This window comes from Struthio camelus, chromosome 3 (genome assembly GCF_040807025.1).
Source record: "Struthio camelus isolate bStrCam1 chromosome 3, bStrCam1.hap1, whole genome shotgun sequence".
In the NCBI taxonomy this organism is placed as follows: Eukaryota; Metazoa; Chordata; class Aves; order Struthioniformes; family Struthionidae; genus Struthio; species Struthio camelus.
Genome location: NC_090944.1, coordinates 74,808,771 through 74,826,182, shown reverse-complemented (window position 1 = coordinate 74,826,182; position 17,412 = coordinate 74,808,771). Strand labels below are relative to the sequence as shown.

Below are 17,412 nucleotides of genomic sequence, written 5' to 3'. Positions count from 1 at the left end.
AATAAAATATACACAAAATACAATTTGCAAGCCAGCTTACAGTGACTGCCTGAACAATGGACACCTAAGAACCAAACAAAGCTAGCAGCACAAAAAAACACACCGGAAATGGAGAGACGTTTCTCTAAATAAGGGCAGAAAGACAGAGGGAGGAAATGAATAAAATTGGGGAACTGCAGCTAGATATGGAATCTGTAGAAGGTAAACCCAGTGTATGAACTCTCTTGAAAAAGGCCATTTACAGTCTTTCTTAAAAATATTAGTGGCTCCTCCTGAATGTACAGCTATAGAGGTGAAGTCCTGGGAATAATGTTTTGTAGCAAAATGCTTCTTATGGCAGCCTCATCATGGGAATACTGAAAATTTGATTTTCACTGGTCTTTGGCAAAATGGAGTGTCCACTCCCTTTGGCTTTTTGTTTGTTTGTTTTGTTTTTAACATTTCCCTTCAGCCAGAACTGAAAACTGAATCGGGGCCCAAGCAACTATGTTTACAGTATCATAAATGATGACAAAACGGGAGGAAGGGAATGAGAAGAACTGAAAAAAGGTGCTTGCTGCTGTCATTGCATACTTTTAAATCTTTCGCTCCCATCTGCTCCAGCAAATGCTGTGCAGGTCAGGGCTCTGGCACAACAGTGCTCTGCCCTTCCGGCTGCTCTTCCTTTGGTATTGTATCCTGCTTTCCTCTGCAGAGCTAGGGTCTCGGGTGATTATGGAGGTGGTATTTGTCCCTTGCTGAACCTGTGTATCTGTGCCTTTCCACTAGCTCAGCTCTCTCTTGTTTCCGCTTGCTTCTTGTGGAAGCATGGCATTTCCTCAGGCTGACACTCGCTACAGCCCAGACTAACCCTACGTGAGACTAGGAAATCAGGCCCTACTGCTCCATGGCATTTAGATGAAATCCATAGAGGTACATAACTACCTTTTGATGAGTGGGATCTTGGGGCAAAAAAAGTTGAAATAGATCTTATTGTCACGTTTCTAAACAAAAGGTGCCCTCTATAAGCTCAGTTGCAGTGGAGAGTAAGGAAGCCTCAACTTGTGAATTTGCCTAAAATAGAGAGGATTTGAGGAATCTGGCCCCACAGACGAGCTCATTATTGCACTAATCCAGGATCACATAGTGCAGCTCCACTGATATTCACAGAATTAGGGCATTTCTTCTTCCCTTTGTTTTTATTTCTTAACTTGAACCTATGAGCATTAAGTGAAAAGAATGATGCATATTTCTGCAGTGTTTTTATTTTGTTTTTAAATAACCAGCCCCACCATGTTTGACCAAAGCTGCTTGTTTAGTATGCTATGATACAGTTAGTTAGGTTAAAGTGTATGTTTTGAGGGGGATTAGTGGAAACAACAGAAAGAGGAGATATGACTTATTCCTTGCAGCTGTACAACTTCCTGGAGTCCCAGGTGTGCTGCTGGTGACGGCTGTGAATGGAGCTTTATGTTGTGTCGCTACAGAAGCGCTACATAAACAGGGAGAATCAGAGAAAAGGGATCTCTAGCTGCCAGATGTTGTTATCTACAGTGCATAAAATCCAGCATTTGTGCTTCTTGCTATGGTAACTTGGTCCCTGTACACTAAACAAGAAGATAAACTACTTTTTTTTTTTTTTAATTGATGGTGTTGCATGATTTCTTCAAACTACTGTGGAATGATCAGAAATGGAAAAAAAAACTACCTGTATTTCCTGTCACATGCCACAATCAGCACTATACATAGCTCTTCCCAGAAATGGCTGTAACCAGAGTAATGATTGAATGGTTTGCTTAAGCATAATCTTATCATACCCACACAAAAATAAGGACTAGGGAAGAAAGGAAATTTTTTTTTCTATTAAAAAGAATTAACCACTGAGTAATAGCATTTCTAGAATGCATTACTAAAGGGATAAACAGCTAAACCACATGCTAAATTTTGGAAGAAGTTTCTACACAGAAGAGCTAGGGAGAAATAAATTACTTTGTCCTGCGATGGTCAGCCTCCTATGTGTTAAAACTGGGCTTGTGCAAAAGTGAAGGTTCTAGTTTTGGGATATGAGGACGCACAGGAATAAGTGCTGGTTCTTGCGGACTTTCAAGGGGGAGGTGTATAGGGGACAGCAGCAGAGACGGTGACATCAGGAACTGTATAAGACCCCTCCCTTCCTGAGAATTTGTGAACCTATACATAGGGATTGAAGGATTCAAGGATTGTGTGCAGAGTATTAAAGGTATCCAGGTACATAACTGTCATTGATTTCAACAGGCTTTGGCACTTTGAACATGGGCCTAGGTTGCAGAGAAGGATACAAACAGCAAGCTAGTGTGCAGCTGGATGTCAGTGCTTGCTAGCTTCTCTGCTATTCAATTGCATATGGATCCAGCAATGGCTGGGTGGCTCCATGGTGGAGAAGCCAACATGGAGATGCTACTGTATCAAGTGCAGATGGAGATTAGGGCTGTGGGAACACATGATATTTACAGTTTTGCTTATCTCCTTGGCAGGTGAGGACTTTCCAGTGAATGTTATGGTAAGGTCACCTTGACATAAAATTATATTGTGAGTCGACTATACTCTAGAGGGCATGAATTTTTTAGGAGTGATGAGACACAGACTAAATGTGTCCTCTGTGTTTGGCATTTTACAAAGAAAAAATTTTCACATGCAAATCTTTCCCTAATAATTTTTTTGGTATATTGAAATAAGTTGATTACGCTACAGTGAGGGTTTATCTCTGGAAGAGTACTGTATCTGTATCTTAATATGTTAGAAAATTATACATGTTCACCAAAAGATGGTGGTGTTAATTCTAAGTCTGCTGAATGCCCATAAAAGACTACTGCAGTGAAGCTACCAGAAGAACCGTAGTAAGTATTGCTGATATGACAGATATTCAAGAGAGCATGATAAACATATTACTAATGTAGATATCACTCTGTAAACATGTAGGGTGCTCAGACTATGATAGTGATTGGAGCCATAGGAATCCACATAAAAACAGATCAATCTTTTCGTACATCTGCATATAATTGCACTACACTATACCATGCATTCATGTGTGTTGTACAAGCATACATATATGTATGCTTTTCTCTCTCTCTCTCTCTCTCTCTCTCTCTCTCTCTCTTTTTTTTTTAAAGCTTTAAATATTGTCATGGAATAGAGCTATTTCATAAGAGTAAGCGTATGTGATTCTGGCCTATAGCAATTTTCTTTGTCAGTGGCTGCCAGAAGCATATTTAAAAAGAAAGCGTGTTGCATCTATTTGTGTAGTGACCCTCCACTGTTAGTGGCCTGATGGAGGCAGTGTGAAATAACCCAAGAACAGCATAGCTGAAATGCAGGCCTGTTACCTGAGTTTGATTCCTGATGGCCATGCTCTTTTTTTTTTTTTTTTTTAAGGCAGTAGCACTTTAGGCTTTAATGGGGACTTACGCATTTCTGATATCAGTTTACCATAACTAGGAATACCTGAAATACATCTCTTCAGATTTCACTTGTATAAATCAGCTTCTGTTAATGAACTATTAGTTTGGATGGGCTTATAGCCATAGTGTCTAAATTATCATATCACATTACAGGAAGTTATATAACTACCAGTTTTAATGTTTAAGTTGTATTCTTTAATTTTAAAATCAGCTGGTAATAAAAAAAAGGTCAAAAAATGATCATTTGATTTATTACATACTTTCATGGCTTCTTATAAACAGGTTAGCTGCCTTGTAGCCTTACTAAAGCAGAGGGTTTTGATTTCTGTATCTAACACTAGTGGCCTACAAATCAAGCTATTCTGAAATGTTAGAGTAAAAAGCTGCATTTGCAATTTCAAATTTGTTTCACTAGCTAGAAAGGACAGACGAGAGAAAGACGGATGCCAATTCCTCTGTTTAAACAACAGGACTAAATTTCAAAATTGACAAGGTAGAATTCCACAAACAAAATTCCAGTTAATAAATAATGCCCAAGAATGCTGTGCCAGTCCATCTTTGACTTAAAACACTACCTGTGCAATTTATAAATAGTTCCTAAACAACAGAAGAGAACAGGTGACACATGAGAGCACAGGAGCAGGCCCTTTCACTGAAGATAAGAGGGAGAAAACATCTTAAAGTTATTTAGAAGGACTCGTAGAATCAGCAGAACTGGAACTGACAAAATTAGGAAACGCTCTGTTTTCTGGCCAGTTACATAAAAAAACAAAACCAACCCATATAGAAATGTGTGTTACACAAAGAAACAGAGGTGCGAGTAAAGAGAGACTGTAGCTATTAACCAAAGTGAAAAGAAGGGCCAGGGCAAGCTCCGCCTACATTGCAAAGACTATGTTTTTCAAGACTCAAATTTTTTGATTCAACAGTAGAGCTGTTAATATGCTGCTGGTACCTCATGCATTAGGTTATACTGGGGCTTTAAGTAAGGATTTGAATGGTTACGGTTACTTACACGTGTGAGGACAAGGGCTACTTTGTGCTACTGTCTGAGGTACTCCCTCCTTGCAAGTGGGAAGCAGAAGGGCAGCTGTAGTGCGGGTGCAGATGGACATGACTGGTGCGTGCAGAGCTGGGGAATCCCTTCTGCAAGCTTTCGACTGCTTGGCGCAGGCATCCTCTCCTGGGACTATTCTGAGTAGGCTCCTTCTTTGGGCGAAAAAACATGCTTTGTGAGACCTGAGCACAGCACCTTGGCAGCCTTAAGCCAAGCAACCCAAAGTATGCATGAAACAGACAGATAGCACAGCTCTGAGATGATGACTTCACTCATTCAGCATTTATCTGTTTGGGGCTCTCTGATGTCTATGGTTAGACTATCAAAAATGGTTGAGAATGTGTCCAAGTCCATGTCTTTTTAATTTCAGAGGTGTATCAGAAACATTTCTGCATGTCAGCTTAATGAGTCATGAGGTAGCCATGGCCTGCCCGCCCCATCTGCTTCCCATTTTACATATAAAGGAAAGGAAGAGTAACACATACTAAACTGTGCTAGGTCAAACATTCATTTTTCTCTTTTTCCTCTCCTTTTACGTGAGATTTCTGGAATTACTCAGTTACTCATGTCTTCTTATGGTTCTCTGGAGGAGGGATAATAATAATGAACAGAGGCACTGAGGGTGTCAATGGCCACTTAGTGCATAATCTGGAGGGCAGGGAGTTAAAATATGGGCAAGAACAAGTCAGCAGATTTACTCCTCGTCTATTCCAGAGTGGTAGTTGTGGCATAAAAAGTGGAAATGAAACAATATTCATTTTGAGTGAAGCAGCTGGCTAAGCAAGTGGCATTAGGGCATGTCATGCATATCTTTCTTTTGGATATGGTCTCTTCTAGAGCTTTTCATTCTGTAGCACTTTTGTATTGTAACTGCATACATAACTAACTATAGTGTTTCCCAGGTCCTAGGCATTCTTCTAGAATCTGATTTTATTGATGCTATTATAAATTTTCACTTCTGCAATGTAAATCAGGGAATTATTTAAGTTTTAGCTAAGCATAGCCAGTATCTGAACCTAATCAATACATACATAATAAAAAAAAAAACCCAGCAGAGTAGGGTGTTTTGCTTACAGTTTTGTTACTCTGATTTCTATTATTGCTCCTACTTAATCTATTGCTTTAAAAACAGTTCTGTATATATGCCCAATAAAAATTTTCAGAATAAAAATATAACCATCCCTTTACTCTGCCTAAAGATGAGCAAGAAAGACACAGCAACAGAAATCAAACTACACCACCACGCTCCCAGGTACCAAGGACTAATCTCACTTGTTCCCCAAGGCAAAATCTGTAATTGCTATAGTTGTTAAATTACTCATTTAAAAAGTCAAAAATAGGTGGTAAGAAAGAGAGTTGTGTGGTTTTTGTTTTTTTAAGGAACAATTTGGAATAGAAAGTTTTGAAAGACAAGGAAACTGTGTGATTGACACTGCAGAAAGTTATGAGACAAAGTATTCCCTGCACTAGTCTAGCAGTTGGCAAATGAGGAGTTGGGAGTGGATGGAAGAGGCAGAAAACTGGGCAGCTTCTTAGTGGACACATCAACTAAGGTGATGGCTGTTCAGGGGATCCTCTTGGACTGACTCTCCCTTTTTCCAGTTTAAGATCCTAAAAAGTTAGTTGTGCAAAGTCCAAGCCTGATATAATGAGATACTATTTCTGAGGATACCTTGCAGCAGGAACTGAAGCTGTATATTTAGTTGGCATGCACATTTTTAAAAAGCTTTGGGAGAACATCATCAAGGGCTCACCTAAGATTAAAATCAATTAGTAAATTGTTTAGAATGGGAGTATGAGATGGAATATCCCTGGGGCTGTGACATTATTGGTGTGGCAAAATAACCTTTACTCTATCTAGTGTGATTAGTGTCCCCCTACATATTTGGCAATATTAGTCACGCCTTCCCCTTCTCCCCCTCATATTTAAAAGTAGAGTGTCTACCAGCAAACTGCAGCAGCCCATACTGAAGTGCTGCACAGAGGGGGATATGCCTACATGAGAATCTGTCCCCTTCTGTTTACAGCAGCAGGCCAGAACTCTGAGAGAAACAGGAAAGATAGATACCTTCTTCTCCAACTGGTTTCCATCTTGATTCAGCTCAGTGTGGCGTGATGGGCTAAGTTTAGTGTAGGTGATAAGGGGCCTCCTGGCTACAGAAGCCCGATGTGGGCAAAAGTACATGTTTCCAGTGAAAGCGTAAGCCAGCTTAGCAGGAGTGTTGGCTGAACTGGAACACTTAATTTTCATTCTATTTAGTTGACTGCTGGATACAGGCATGTGGCCTGGCTGTAGCTTTCCTTGCTGATGTGCCTTTCCCTCAGCTTCACAGGGAACAGCAAAACAAAACTTCTCTGTTGCTCTCAGGTGGAATTATATACATATGGAAAGATGATCGGCATAGCAGATGTAAGCATAGCTGAACAGGCAGCCAGGGTAGTGTTGTATAGAGGAAAGCTGGATAGTGCCATTTTTCTTCAAGCAATACTCCACAAGGGCAATAAAAGGGTGAATAGCCTGTGCTTGGTTCACCAGTTTTAGACCTGGGATATTTCATTAGCAGCTCACTAGCCACCCTGTGTGTGACCAGACTTCCAAAGGCTCTTCTCAGAGCAAAATAAATTTCCACTTACTTTAGTGAGCAAGGCATATAGTGATTACAATAATCTTTATTTGGATAAAGATTATTCCTCTCTCATGCTAATTTCTGAGGGAAAAAATTTACCCTAAGCAAGTGTAACCGTTTTTATTTCTGCTATAGCCTCACCTTTTTCCTGCCTTTTACATAAGTTTGACATCCAGATGACAGTTGCATCCACAGCTAAGTGCCAATGTGAAACTTCACCTGCAGTAAAAGGTGGCTCCCACTATTACAAATTTGAATCAAAATGAAGGCTTTAGGAATGAGCCTGTTTACCTGCAGTTTCTGGGTTCTGGGGCCACTGCAGAGCCCCATGAACACACTCCCGCTTTGCCTTCTGTGCTAGTGAGAGTGACAGACACAGTCTCATGTAGATAGAGGATATACATTGACAAGCTCATTGTTTCATAATTTATCACCAACAACTAGGCAATTGACGAACCTCAAATACTTCTTTGCTGTATACCTTTGAGGTCTTCTCCCCTTTGCAACAGAGCACAGCTAATTTAAATGATGATATCGTAAACCCGGCCCACTCTTCCCAGCCATTCCCGCACAGCCTGGCGGACACGTATATCTGTCACATGGCAAGTCAGCTGACTGATGCAGGGGAACACTGCTGGCTGGAGGGCTGTGAACATTTGGTCTGGCAGGGCCTGAATCTGGTTGAGAACTGTCAGCACCATGTTGGTCCATGCCTAAATAGAGATAAAAATATTAAGACATCTTGTTGTTACAGCCTCAGTACAGGGTAATGCTGGTATATTCATTTTATGCTCACTGCATCTTTCTAGTTCACATTCAGTACTTTTAAGTCACTGTTTGACTTTGTATTGCAAGTGCCATGCTCACCTTCCTCTGCCTATTGCTTATCCCACAGTGAACAAAGATTTCAAAGTTTAATGCTTTCACTGATTTTTTCACTTGGACATTCAAGTATCAAGTCTGTTTAGCAACAGAAGCCAATATTTCTGCTACAGCATTAACAGAAAAAACTTACTTAAATACAAGAGCATTGTGATAAGCACCCTCATGTTTTGAAAAGCTCTTAACTGGGATAGAGCCCTTAGCAGTAAGCAGTCAGTGTCACTGTAGGTTGTTAGTTCTTAGAAAAATGCAGCTTTGGCTCCAGTCACAGAAGCACTCTTGAAAGCTGTACCGTGTGCCTCATAATGCCTCCCTGAAGGCCGTTTTCTTAATAAGACAGACTTAAGGCTTTTATCAGTGCCAGCTTCTGGAAATATTCATTCTTGATCATGACAGGAATGTTTTAACAAAGAGATTATAATCATTCTAATAAAAGACATAGAGAAAACATTTACAAGTATCTTTTTAATTATTATTACTATTATTATTTCCATTGTACAAGTGTGGCCTACCTGTATCTGGGCCTCAGCATCTCGAATAGATATATTCAGGGAGCTGACTGTGGATCCCGAGCGTGGTCTCTTCTCTTGTCTCAGGATCTCTGGGCCAGCACTGAAGGAATGCCTCATTTGACCCTGGTCTATAAGATGTTGTGGCCGCTGGAGTATGGGTGAATCGTGCCCTCTTGAGCCTAGGACCTCCCCTTTCTTCTCCACTTTGACCTCTTTGCTGAAGGACGTCATGGCCTGTTGCTGCTTTCTTTTCTTGTATTCTGTCATGAGCTTGGAGATGGTTTTGTCAGTGGCTATGGTGTAGATCTTGTTGCCAGCGCTCTCCCACCATTCTTTTTTCCTGGTTTGCTCTTTTTTCTCTGGTTTAGGACTTGAGGGTGGGGGTAGCAGCAGCATTTCTCCACTCCCTCCTCTGGGTGTCAGGATGTCTCCCACCTGGTCCCTCATTTGACTCCTGTCATCTTCAGAGGGTGTGTCCTTCCCAGACTGCCCTCCTGTTGATGGGGAGGAGGTTTCTGAGTGAAAGGATGGTAAAACGAAGAAAGGGTCGCCTTTGAACACTGGAGGCTCTTCTACATTATTCTCTAGATCCAGATGCATCTGGATGTAGTTGTTGCACAGTTCCATGCAGAGCTTATGAAGCCGCTTAACTAGCCAACCCCAGTCTGCATTGCTGACAGGTTGTACACTCAGAGACGGTATTCGAGCCCTCCACTGTCTCTTCTCCTTCCCTCGGGGGGGACTGACTTGGGCAGTTTCTTCAAAAATATCTTCATCTTCTGACGAACACTGCTGTGAGGAGTCTGTGCTTCTCTCATCATCTTCAAACAGGATCTTCTTCACTTGTTCTGCAGTGATATTCTCCTGGTTCGTCAAGATTGCACAAATCAAAGCATGGAAATAGATGTTGAAGCTCATTGCTGACTGACGATACAAGTTGGCAGCTCCACTAATGCCAGACACTTTTTTCAGCAAACACTTCAACCCAGGTCTGGTGTCAAACTCTCTGGCTGTTCGATATGAGTCCAGCAGTAAGTCAAAGATGACAGCCAAGTTTTGCATGGAGATATACCTGAGAAAACCAGCCAACTTGTTTTCTGGTACTTGTATTGTCATTTTCTCCTCCAAGTGAGAGGGGCCTTTCACAAATTCTTCCAGTAAGATGTCATATAAATTCTGGAGCAATACTTGGTGGGACAGCAAGCTTACTACTATTGTCCTGAAAGGAATACTTGATAAAGCAAGCATGGGAAGGAAAAAAAAATTAAAATTTTATGTTGTGATTTTATTAGAAGTGTAGGAATACTTTGTATTTTAGAATTTTACATGAAAGATAGCAAAAGAAAGGCCCAATTTTCCCAGTCCTATTTCAAAAAAGTGGTGGAAGATAAAGTTGTCTGCAATGGTCCTTGGGCTACTCCTTCAAATACTTTCCTATGTGGGAAGACACTTTTATGAATTAAGAAAAGATAACCATCCACAGCAAGCAGACTAATGAACTTGAGCAGAGCAGGTATGAAAACCAAGTTCTATAATAATTCTATTCCTGTTCTCCAGATATGTCACTCTGAGGGATTAAATATGCTCTTTCGTTTCATGGCAGATACAGGGACTCTCAATATTTCAGACTATTGTAATTAAGAAATTTCTTAACACACAAATTATGCAGCACTTCTGCCATTGATCCCTGACTATATTTTCTTTTTTTTGTTGTTGCTGAACTTTGGCTGTGTTGAAACATCCTTGAAACTCCTCCACTGTCATTTCAGCAAACCTTAACTTTCCTATGATAAATTGAGGCCTAAGCTGGTGTACCATCTTGGTTTCCATTTCCAGTAACATCAGTGGCATTTCTTAAAACTAAAATACAAAACACTAATGAACTAACCAAATAAAACCTATGTACAAGAAAGAACACTAGCAATGCAGTGGAGCATGCAAGGAAGCCAATGTCTTGATGAAGGCATATTTCGTTGTTTGCTCTTAAGACTTGAGCTTGAAAACTGAGCTCCTAGTGTGGAATTACTTATTCCTAACACTGTTTCTCACGTGTAATATTAGGTGATCTTAGCCTCGTTCCTGTTGAGATGTGCTGCACATTGTTCTAGATTTCATTGACTTCTGATTTGTGCAGGGAACTCAGGAATGTCAAATTCCCCCTGACAAGGTTTTAAGGCAATTCACTAATAAGTAATATTGAGCGACTTACAGGCAAGGAGGCTGGGAAGAAGGGGTAGATAGGATTGTTATTAAAGCAAGACACTGGTATCTAATGGATTAAAAATTACAAACTGTGAAACTTATTTTAAGGTATTTTAAAAAAAATGTTTGCATAAAATTACAGTTGCGGTAAGTGGAGCAGATGCTCTGGCACACATAGTAATACTTGTTTTGATTCTAGGGAACTATGATGGGTCACAGATTTTAATTAGCACTACTACCACGTGAGGAAGAGACTTTTCAGTTTGCTTGCAATACTGAAGTTTTAGGTTTAAGTCAACATAAACCTTCATGAACACGAGATGTTCAGTAGTACACTTTTTTTGTTGCAAAAATTGTCTATTAAACAACTTTTGAAAGTGTTTTCAAAATGCCAAAACACAACGTCTAATTTTTTTCCTGGATTTTTTTTTGGGAAAAATTCTATTGAAAATCACATTTAAGACTGCAACATTGATATTTACTAAAAAAAAAAAATCCAGAAGAAAAAACATTTTTGATTCAGAATTTTGCCTTATGCTAATTGACTTCTAAAACCAGACAAATGGTTCTGATTAAAAAAAAAAAAAAAAAAAGGGAAGACCTGAACTTAGCTATGCCAGTTCACCTACCATGACACTAGTTGTCAGTGCTGATACATCAGTAAAATTTAATAGTCTTATTAGCTGACAATGGTAAAAATTTGATGATTAATACATACATTGGAGCTCTTTACTGTGGAAGTAGTTTTCTGATGTAAAAATCATCAGAAGCCTTGACTCAGAAAAGCACTTAAGAGCATGTATAAAGTTAAATGAATGCTTGCATTGATTTTAAGAGACTAATCCTGTTCCAAAAGCAAGATCACAATGAGGGAGATCTGCTTTCCTTGTAATAGCCATAAAGGCAATTTTCAAAAACAGTTTAAAGTACTGCTCAATTCCAAAAGAAACTAGCAAGGAACTATAGGTGAAAATGCATGATGCTAGTGCTGGTTAAGGATAGTATTCTCTTATTTTGCCTGTAGTTTGGAACTGAAAATATGATTATGTTGTAGGAAGAAGAAAAGCTCCCTTACCCCAGCTTCCTGTGAAACGATGCAGCATTAAGGAAACAAAAGCAAAAAGGGAAAAGTGAAACCCCACTAATGTTAAAGCAAAGCCATGAAAGGCTACAGTTATTAGCAGGCAAGCCTGGCATGCAGTGCTGCACTAATGTAGCAAATAATATTAAAAACAGTCGCACAGTCAAATTTTGAGCCTTGTTTTGGTGAAAAATGAATGTTGCTGGGGAAGCATTTCCCTATCAGCAAGTACATTTTTTTAGTTTTTTAGATAAAGAGCATGAACAGCACTGTGAGAGCATTCAGAGTTTGTATTAATTGCAAGCATGCTTTATTTATTTGTTTAAAGAAAAACATGGCCCATGCTACCTTTCTAAATGCAGCCTGTTTGACTTCATGGCATATGTGCCATGGAAGGCAGTGCTCTAGTTTTTTGCTTGGAGTTCATTATAACAAAGAAGGAGATCTGTGAACCTTTAGGACAGAGCAGGTTTTTTTCCCACCAAGAAGGAAAGGGTGACAGTGGGATCCCAGCCTTTCCTAGCCCCTATTCAGGAGCCTGTTCTCTGAAGGCAAGACAACAGAGCACCTGCTCTTGGGGGAAACTTCTGCACAGCTGTTTAATAAGTGAGACTTCTTGCATGCTTTTTCTTCCTGTCCATCCAAAAAGGACCACCAAACTCTGGCTCCTTCTTGCATGCAATAGTTTAGCTTTGAATTAGGAGACCTAAAGTGATACAGCTGCACGTTTGGTATCTAATTAAGGACCATTTCATGCCCTGTATTACATATCTTGCAATACAAAAACAAGCCCTGAATGCAAAACTCCACTTCTTGGCTCTGTTCATGTTACAGCATTTGGTCAGACAACTAAGTGTAAGCAAAAATAAATATCTTTTGACAGGATCAGACTAAGTGTCTTGCAAACACATGGGCTTCTGAGGTGATAACATAGAGAAGGATTTCTATAAAAATAAAAAAATATCAAGCAAAAAGACAGTTCTCTAGATCAGTATCTTGACAATTTTGTAGCTTTGAATGTGGCCTCTTCAATTTAAACAACTGCCCCAGTTTACCTTTTTACTTTTCCCACCTTCTTAATAATACTAAATTTAAAACACCATTACTGAAGAAGACATTATTTCACTTGCCAGATATCATTCCAAACATAACAGTACTTCTAAAGCTTTCTTTAAACTGATATTTCTACTGTACTTCTTAAAAAGTATCTGGAAAGATTTTCCTGATATTTCCTATGAAAAATGGCTTTGTGTGACCCTATGTATCCCTTCAGGTATTTGTAACCTACCAAACTTTACTATCTATTAGAAGAGTTTTCCTTATTTAGCTTTCTAATGGTCACATTATGGACCATGACACAGATAACAATCTGTAGAAATGGTCTATCTGTAACTGGAATAGCTTTTCAACATGCCTGTTCACCCATGTATGATCATGGGAACATCTGGGCTGCAGAGGACAGGCAAACTGATGTCTCCTATGTCACAAAACTTAATTTTTATTTGATCTGTACATCTCACTTTTATGATGAAACCTGTGGAGAGGCATGGTTTGCCATGCTCTGTTCACATTTCTGCCAGCCTAACAGTTTTTATCTTGCTTTTAACTACACAGTATTTTCCTAGGAAGATACTTTACCTTCTCTGGGTATGTCCGTTTGGTTTCTTATCTGGTGGCAGGTCAATGATAAGCACACAAGACTGGGCATGTTCAAACCCTTCCTTGTTGTTAGGAGTCTTTGGGGAGCACTGGGTTTCCAACATGAAGACCTGGAAAACATCACAGCCGAGAGAACAATCAGGTTAGCGCTTGCACCGAGTCCTAAGCAGGGGCTGACAACAGAATGTCTGTGGAAGATCTCCTGTTAGGATGGCTTATTTTACAGTGCCAGAGGGAATTAATGGTATCCCCAGGCAAACCTTCCTGGGAGCATGCTGCTTTGGTAAACAGCCTCAGCGCTCTGGACTACTTCCAGATACCCAATGGAGCACAGGGGGAAGGACAGACATCTCTTTCTTTGAACTTGCATAAGGCATCATACCAAATGTCAAAACAAGCTTTCTACTGACCTTATGCTACTACCTGAAAATATCATGTATAGTGAAGACAAGGAGCTGTTTGCATAGTTAGCGTGTTCTACCTAGAAAGGTTGGTTGTTGGAAGGATGATTATTTTCAGCCATGAAGAGACAGCAGATACCTAACTTGCAATTATTTGAGAGGCACACGGGGAAACAACTCTCAGTTGCTATGGCTTTGTTTTCTAACTTAGTAGTTGTGTTAAATCCCCACTGAGAAGGATTCCACTGAGGTGTTCACAAATCCTGTTTGAATCTCTGGGATTTCTAAGCAGCATCAGGGTACAATTAATCAAGTCAGAAACTGACACCAAGCATCTACTGGCTCTTTTAATCCAGCCACTTTCCCGTGCTGAAACTGTCCCATAGTATTCATAGTTTTAAGGTATGCTGCAGGTCATCAGACTTACTGCATTTCAAGGAACTTGTTTTATATAACCACTTTCATAAGCTGACCAGCCTCCACTGCAGTTAGTTAATAATACAGTGTAAAAAGTACCCTGAGAAGGTCATCTCAGGGCTTGCTTTGCTGATTAGGAGTTAGTGGTCAGTTGTATATCATTTGTTCAATGTCAAGATTATCCTCCGGTTCTCAGTAACTCTTTTCCTTCTCTGTCATCTATACCCAGGTATTTATAGAAAACTGCATTTCCCCTCAAACCCTGCTTTGATAGGTTGAGCAAACCTAGTCTTTCTAGTTTCATAGCAGTCTCTGTTCTAGTGCATTATTTTGCCCTTTGAATTTATCTTTCTTGAACAGAGTAATCAGAAACGTATGATATTCTACATGAGGACTCACAGTGACACTAATATGTCCCTTGCCCTATCAGAAACATCTTTGCTGATGTATGCTAGGACTGCCTATTTCTTTCTAAGCTATTATTATTATCCAATGGGCTTATAATCCGTCTGATCAGGTAACATATTCATCTTTCCCCCTCCCACAGTCAGGCCTAATTCCTCCTTTACAGGGTGACACTCTTAAGGATTTTTCTAGTTTACTACTACTTCTTACTACTACCATTAGACAAAAAACCGTTAGTCTGGTGATGAGGAAGTGTGCTTAGATTTTGCACAGTTTGTGAGGAACGCTGCAGGCAAGAGGTACAGGTGTTGCCTTAAGTGTCAGCCAGAGAGCAAGGTACAAAAAACATCAATCAGGAAGTGCTATTTTATATTAAGGCCTCCATGGGGAAGCAGCAAGGGAGCAGTTTTCTTAGCTGCCAGTAACTGTTGCTGTGGAAGGACACTTCCTTCAGGCCCATTATTTGTTATTCCCAAGAACTTTCATGGGTAGAAGCCTCAGGTTTGTTTAGCTCCTTGTACACAGTACTAACAAGGAAGGAAGCTACTCTGGCCTTCCCTGTAAAGCAGTCAGTACCTGCTGTGCCATGGCTCTGATTCTCCAGTATTCAGCTTCAGCACTTGGCGACAGGGAGGGGGCTGCCACCTTCACTTCACAGGCATCTCCACTAAAGCTTTCAGAACCACTGTGGAAATAGCCCAACAGGTTCTATAGAGAGACACAACATCAGACTTTCACTGTGCGTTAAATTAAGTCAGCAACTGTAGAGTTGTCCATCCTGTTCACATATATTACAAAAATCAGAGTCATCTGTCCCGTTATCATCAGCCAGCCTCCTGCTATTTAGCATTTGATGCAAATGCATTACAACTTCTTATAAAGTCTGGCCTGTGATGAGTTAACAGGATTTTTTTGTTATGAGAAAGATATGAGAAGAGCTGGGAAATAATCTATATAGAATATGCAGCAACAGGATCAAGTAAGCAACTGTTGGTCTTCTGTTTAGGTTTAGTCAATCCAGAGGAAGAAGTGGATCAAAAGGTAAGTTTTTACCTACTTAACACTCCTGAGTTCATGCTGAAGGGCAACTTGAAAAAGTCTGGACTGTTAATGACTAGTGTTGTCTTTACATGTTTAGAAAAACAGATTTCAGTCTCCGTTGTGGATGCAACACCTTTCATTGTAAGTGAATTGACAAAATGATAAAAACTACCACATATTCCTTAGGGTCCTTTTCCTGGCTGTGTACCCCAAAGCTTGTCTTAAAAAGAAAAAAAAAGTCTAATTAGTGCAATTACATTCTGAATCTCAGCAGAAAGGCAATTTACCTTTACTGGCTCTAGAGTGGCAGAGAACGCATCCTGCAAGGCACAACATGCAAGCCTCCACATCTCTTCGGTAAAAACAGGTCCTGCTGTCACTAACACATACCTGCAAGCAAGGATACAGGAAAACATTACCACATTCAAGTGCCAGACAGTTCTTATTTGTAATGGGAGAAGGCTGAAAACAGAAGAGGCGGCAACTCAGTAGTTATCTCCTATATCCTCAGACTTGCCAGTTGATACCCTGAGCCCTTTTTTTGTAAGTTACACTGTATGTTTTGAAAGATTTTTTTTTTTATTTCTCTCTTGAAGTGTCATCTGTCCAGGAAAAGAACCAAACATTGTGGAAGTATATGGCAGTACTTATTTTGATTGTGACTATAATAGCAATCTGAAGACTGTGAAAAGGATTAATTACAACTAAACACCCATGAATTCCAACAGAATGCCTATTGCTTATTTTTCCTAAGGATTAATTATTGACTAAATGTATACAGGTAATGTACAAGTGTTTTTTATGGGAATGATACACACAGGAGTTCCTAAAATTACAGGCTCTGAGGCTGACAGAAAACAGCGAGAAAAGGCTGGGTCTAAAATTCAGCATTCAAATAACAAGAGGCAGATATATTGCAGACTTCCGAGATGTTAGACAACTTAATCGGTCTACAAGTTCTTCAAAGATTTTAGACGTAAAGACATCTTCTTTGAATATGCTAACAGAATAAAGAGACTGTTACCTGATACAAGAGCAGCCAACTCTGGAAATTATTTCTGTGGGTTCTGCTACACAGGCCACCAGCAACTTGAAAAGATCCTTTAGCATAGTATTGATCATATTTTCATAACCAATATCTATAAAGAAAAGACAAGGACTGGTTTTAACATCATTGTCTTTGTATTATTATTTAGAGACAAACATTCTTGCTTACACTTATTGCTATTCAGAGACTTTGCTAAAACAACTGTTTTTATGCAGCGATTGCTATGGTTCACTACATCAAACTGAAATGAGACCAGTCCTTTTGAGGTTAACATTATAAAATGTTTGTGCTTAAACGATACTGGAGAAATTCTGTTAGTTCCTGTTCCTGTTTCTGACTACTCTAGTTCTTTCTTTATCATCAAAAGTCCTACCAACTTTCTTTTGGAAAGTATAATATAAATAAAAAGTAATATAAACTGTAATGATTTAATTTCGAAGACAGCTCTGCTCTGAACAGGAGAATGGACTAAAAAACACCCACAGGTCCTTTCCAAGTTACATTTTTTCATGATTCTAAACCCCTCTAAACCTGATAAAAAAAGCGCACCAAATGAAAATTCTCAAGCGTCCTCTTCTAATGCTTAAGCAACCAAAAAGCAAAGAAATCATCTCCCCAAGTAGCTATTCAGTAACATGCCACCGATGACTGTCATTAGAAGTGA

General features: G+C 39.7%; 1 protein-coding gene across 5 annotated transcripts in view; it reads right to left on the bottom strand.

Annotated features, from left to right (window-relative positions):
• Nucleotides 1-3,387: 3,387 nt before the first annotated feature.
• Nucleotides 3,388-17,412, bottom strand: part of ARFGEF3 (ARFGEF family member 3) — a 98,618-nt gene continuing 84,593 nt past the window's right edge. For all 5 annotated transcript variants that reach the window (XM_068938468.1, XM_068938470.1, XM_068938469.1 and 2 more), the window contains 6 exons: nt 16,725-16,839; nt 15,988-16,090; nt 15,236-15,367; nt 13,416-13,546; nt 8,495-9,725; nt 3,388-7,813 (listed from right to left, as the gene is read on the bottom strand). In XM_068938468.1, the coding sequence (XP_068794569.1) occupies nt 7,622-7,813; nt 8,495-9,725; nt 13,416-13,546; nt 15,236-15,367; nt 15,988-16,090; nt 16,725-16,839 (1,904 nt within the window). In that variant the 3' untranslated portion in view covers nt 3,388-7,621. The remainder of the gene's footprint in view (nt 7,814-8,494; nt 9,726-13,415; nt 13,547-15,235; nt 15,368-15,987; nt 16,091-16,724; nt 16,840-17,412) is intronic.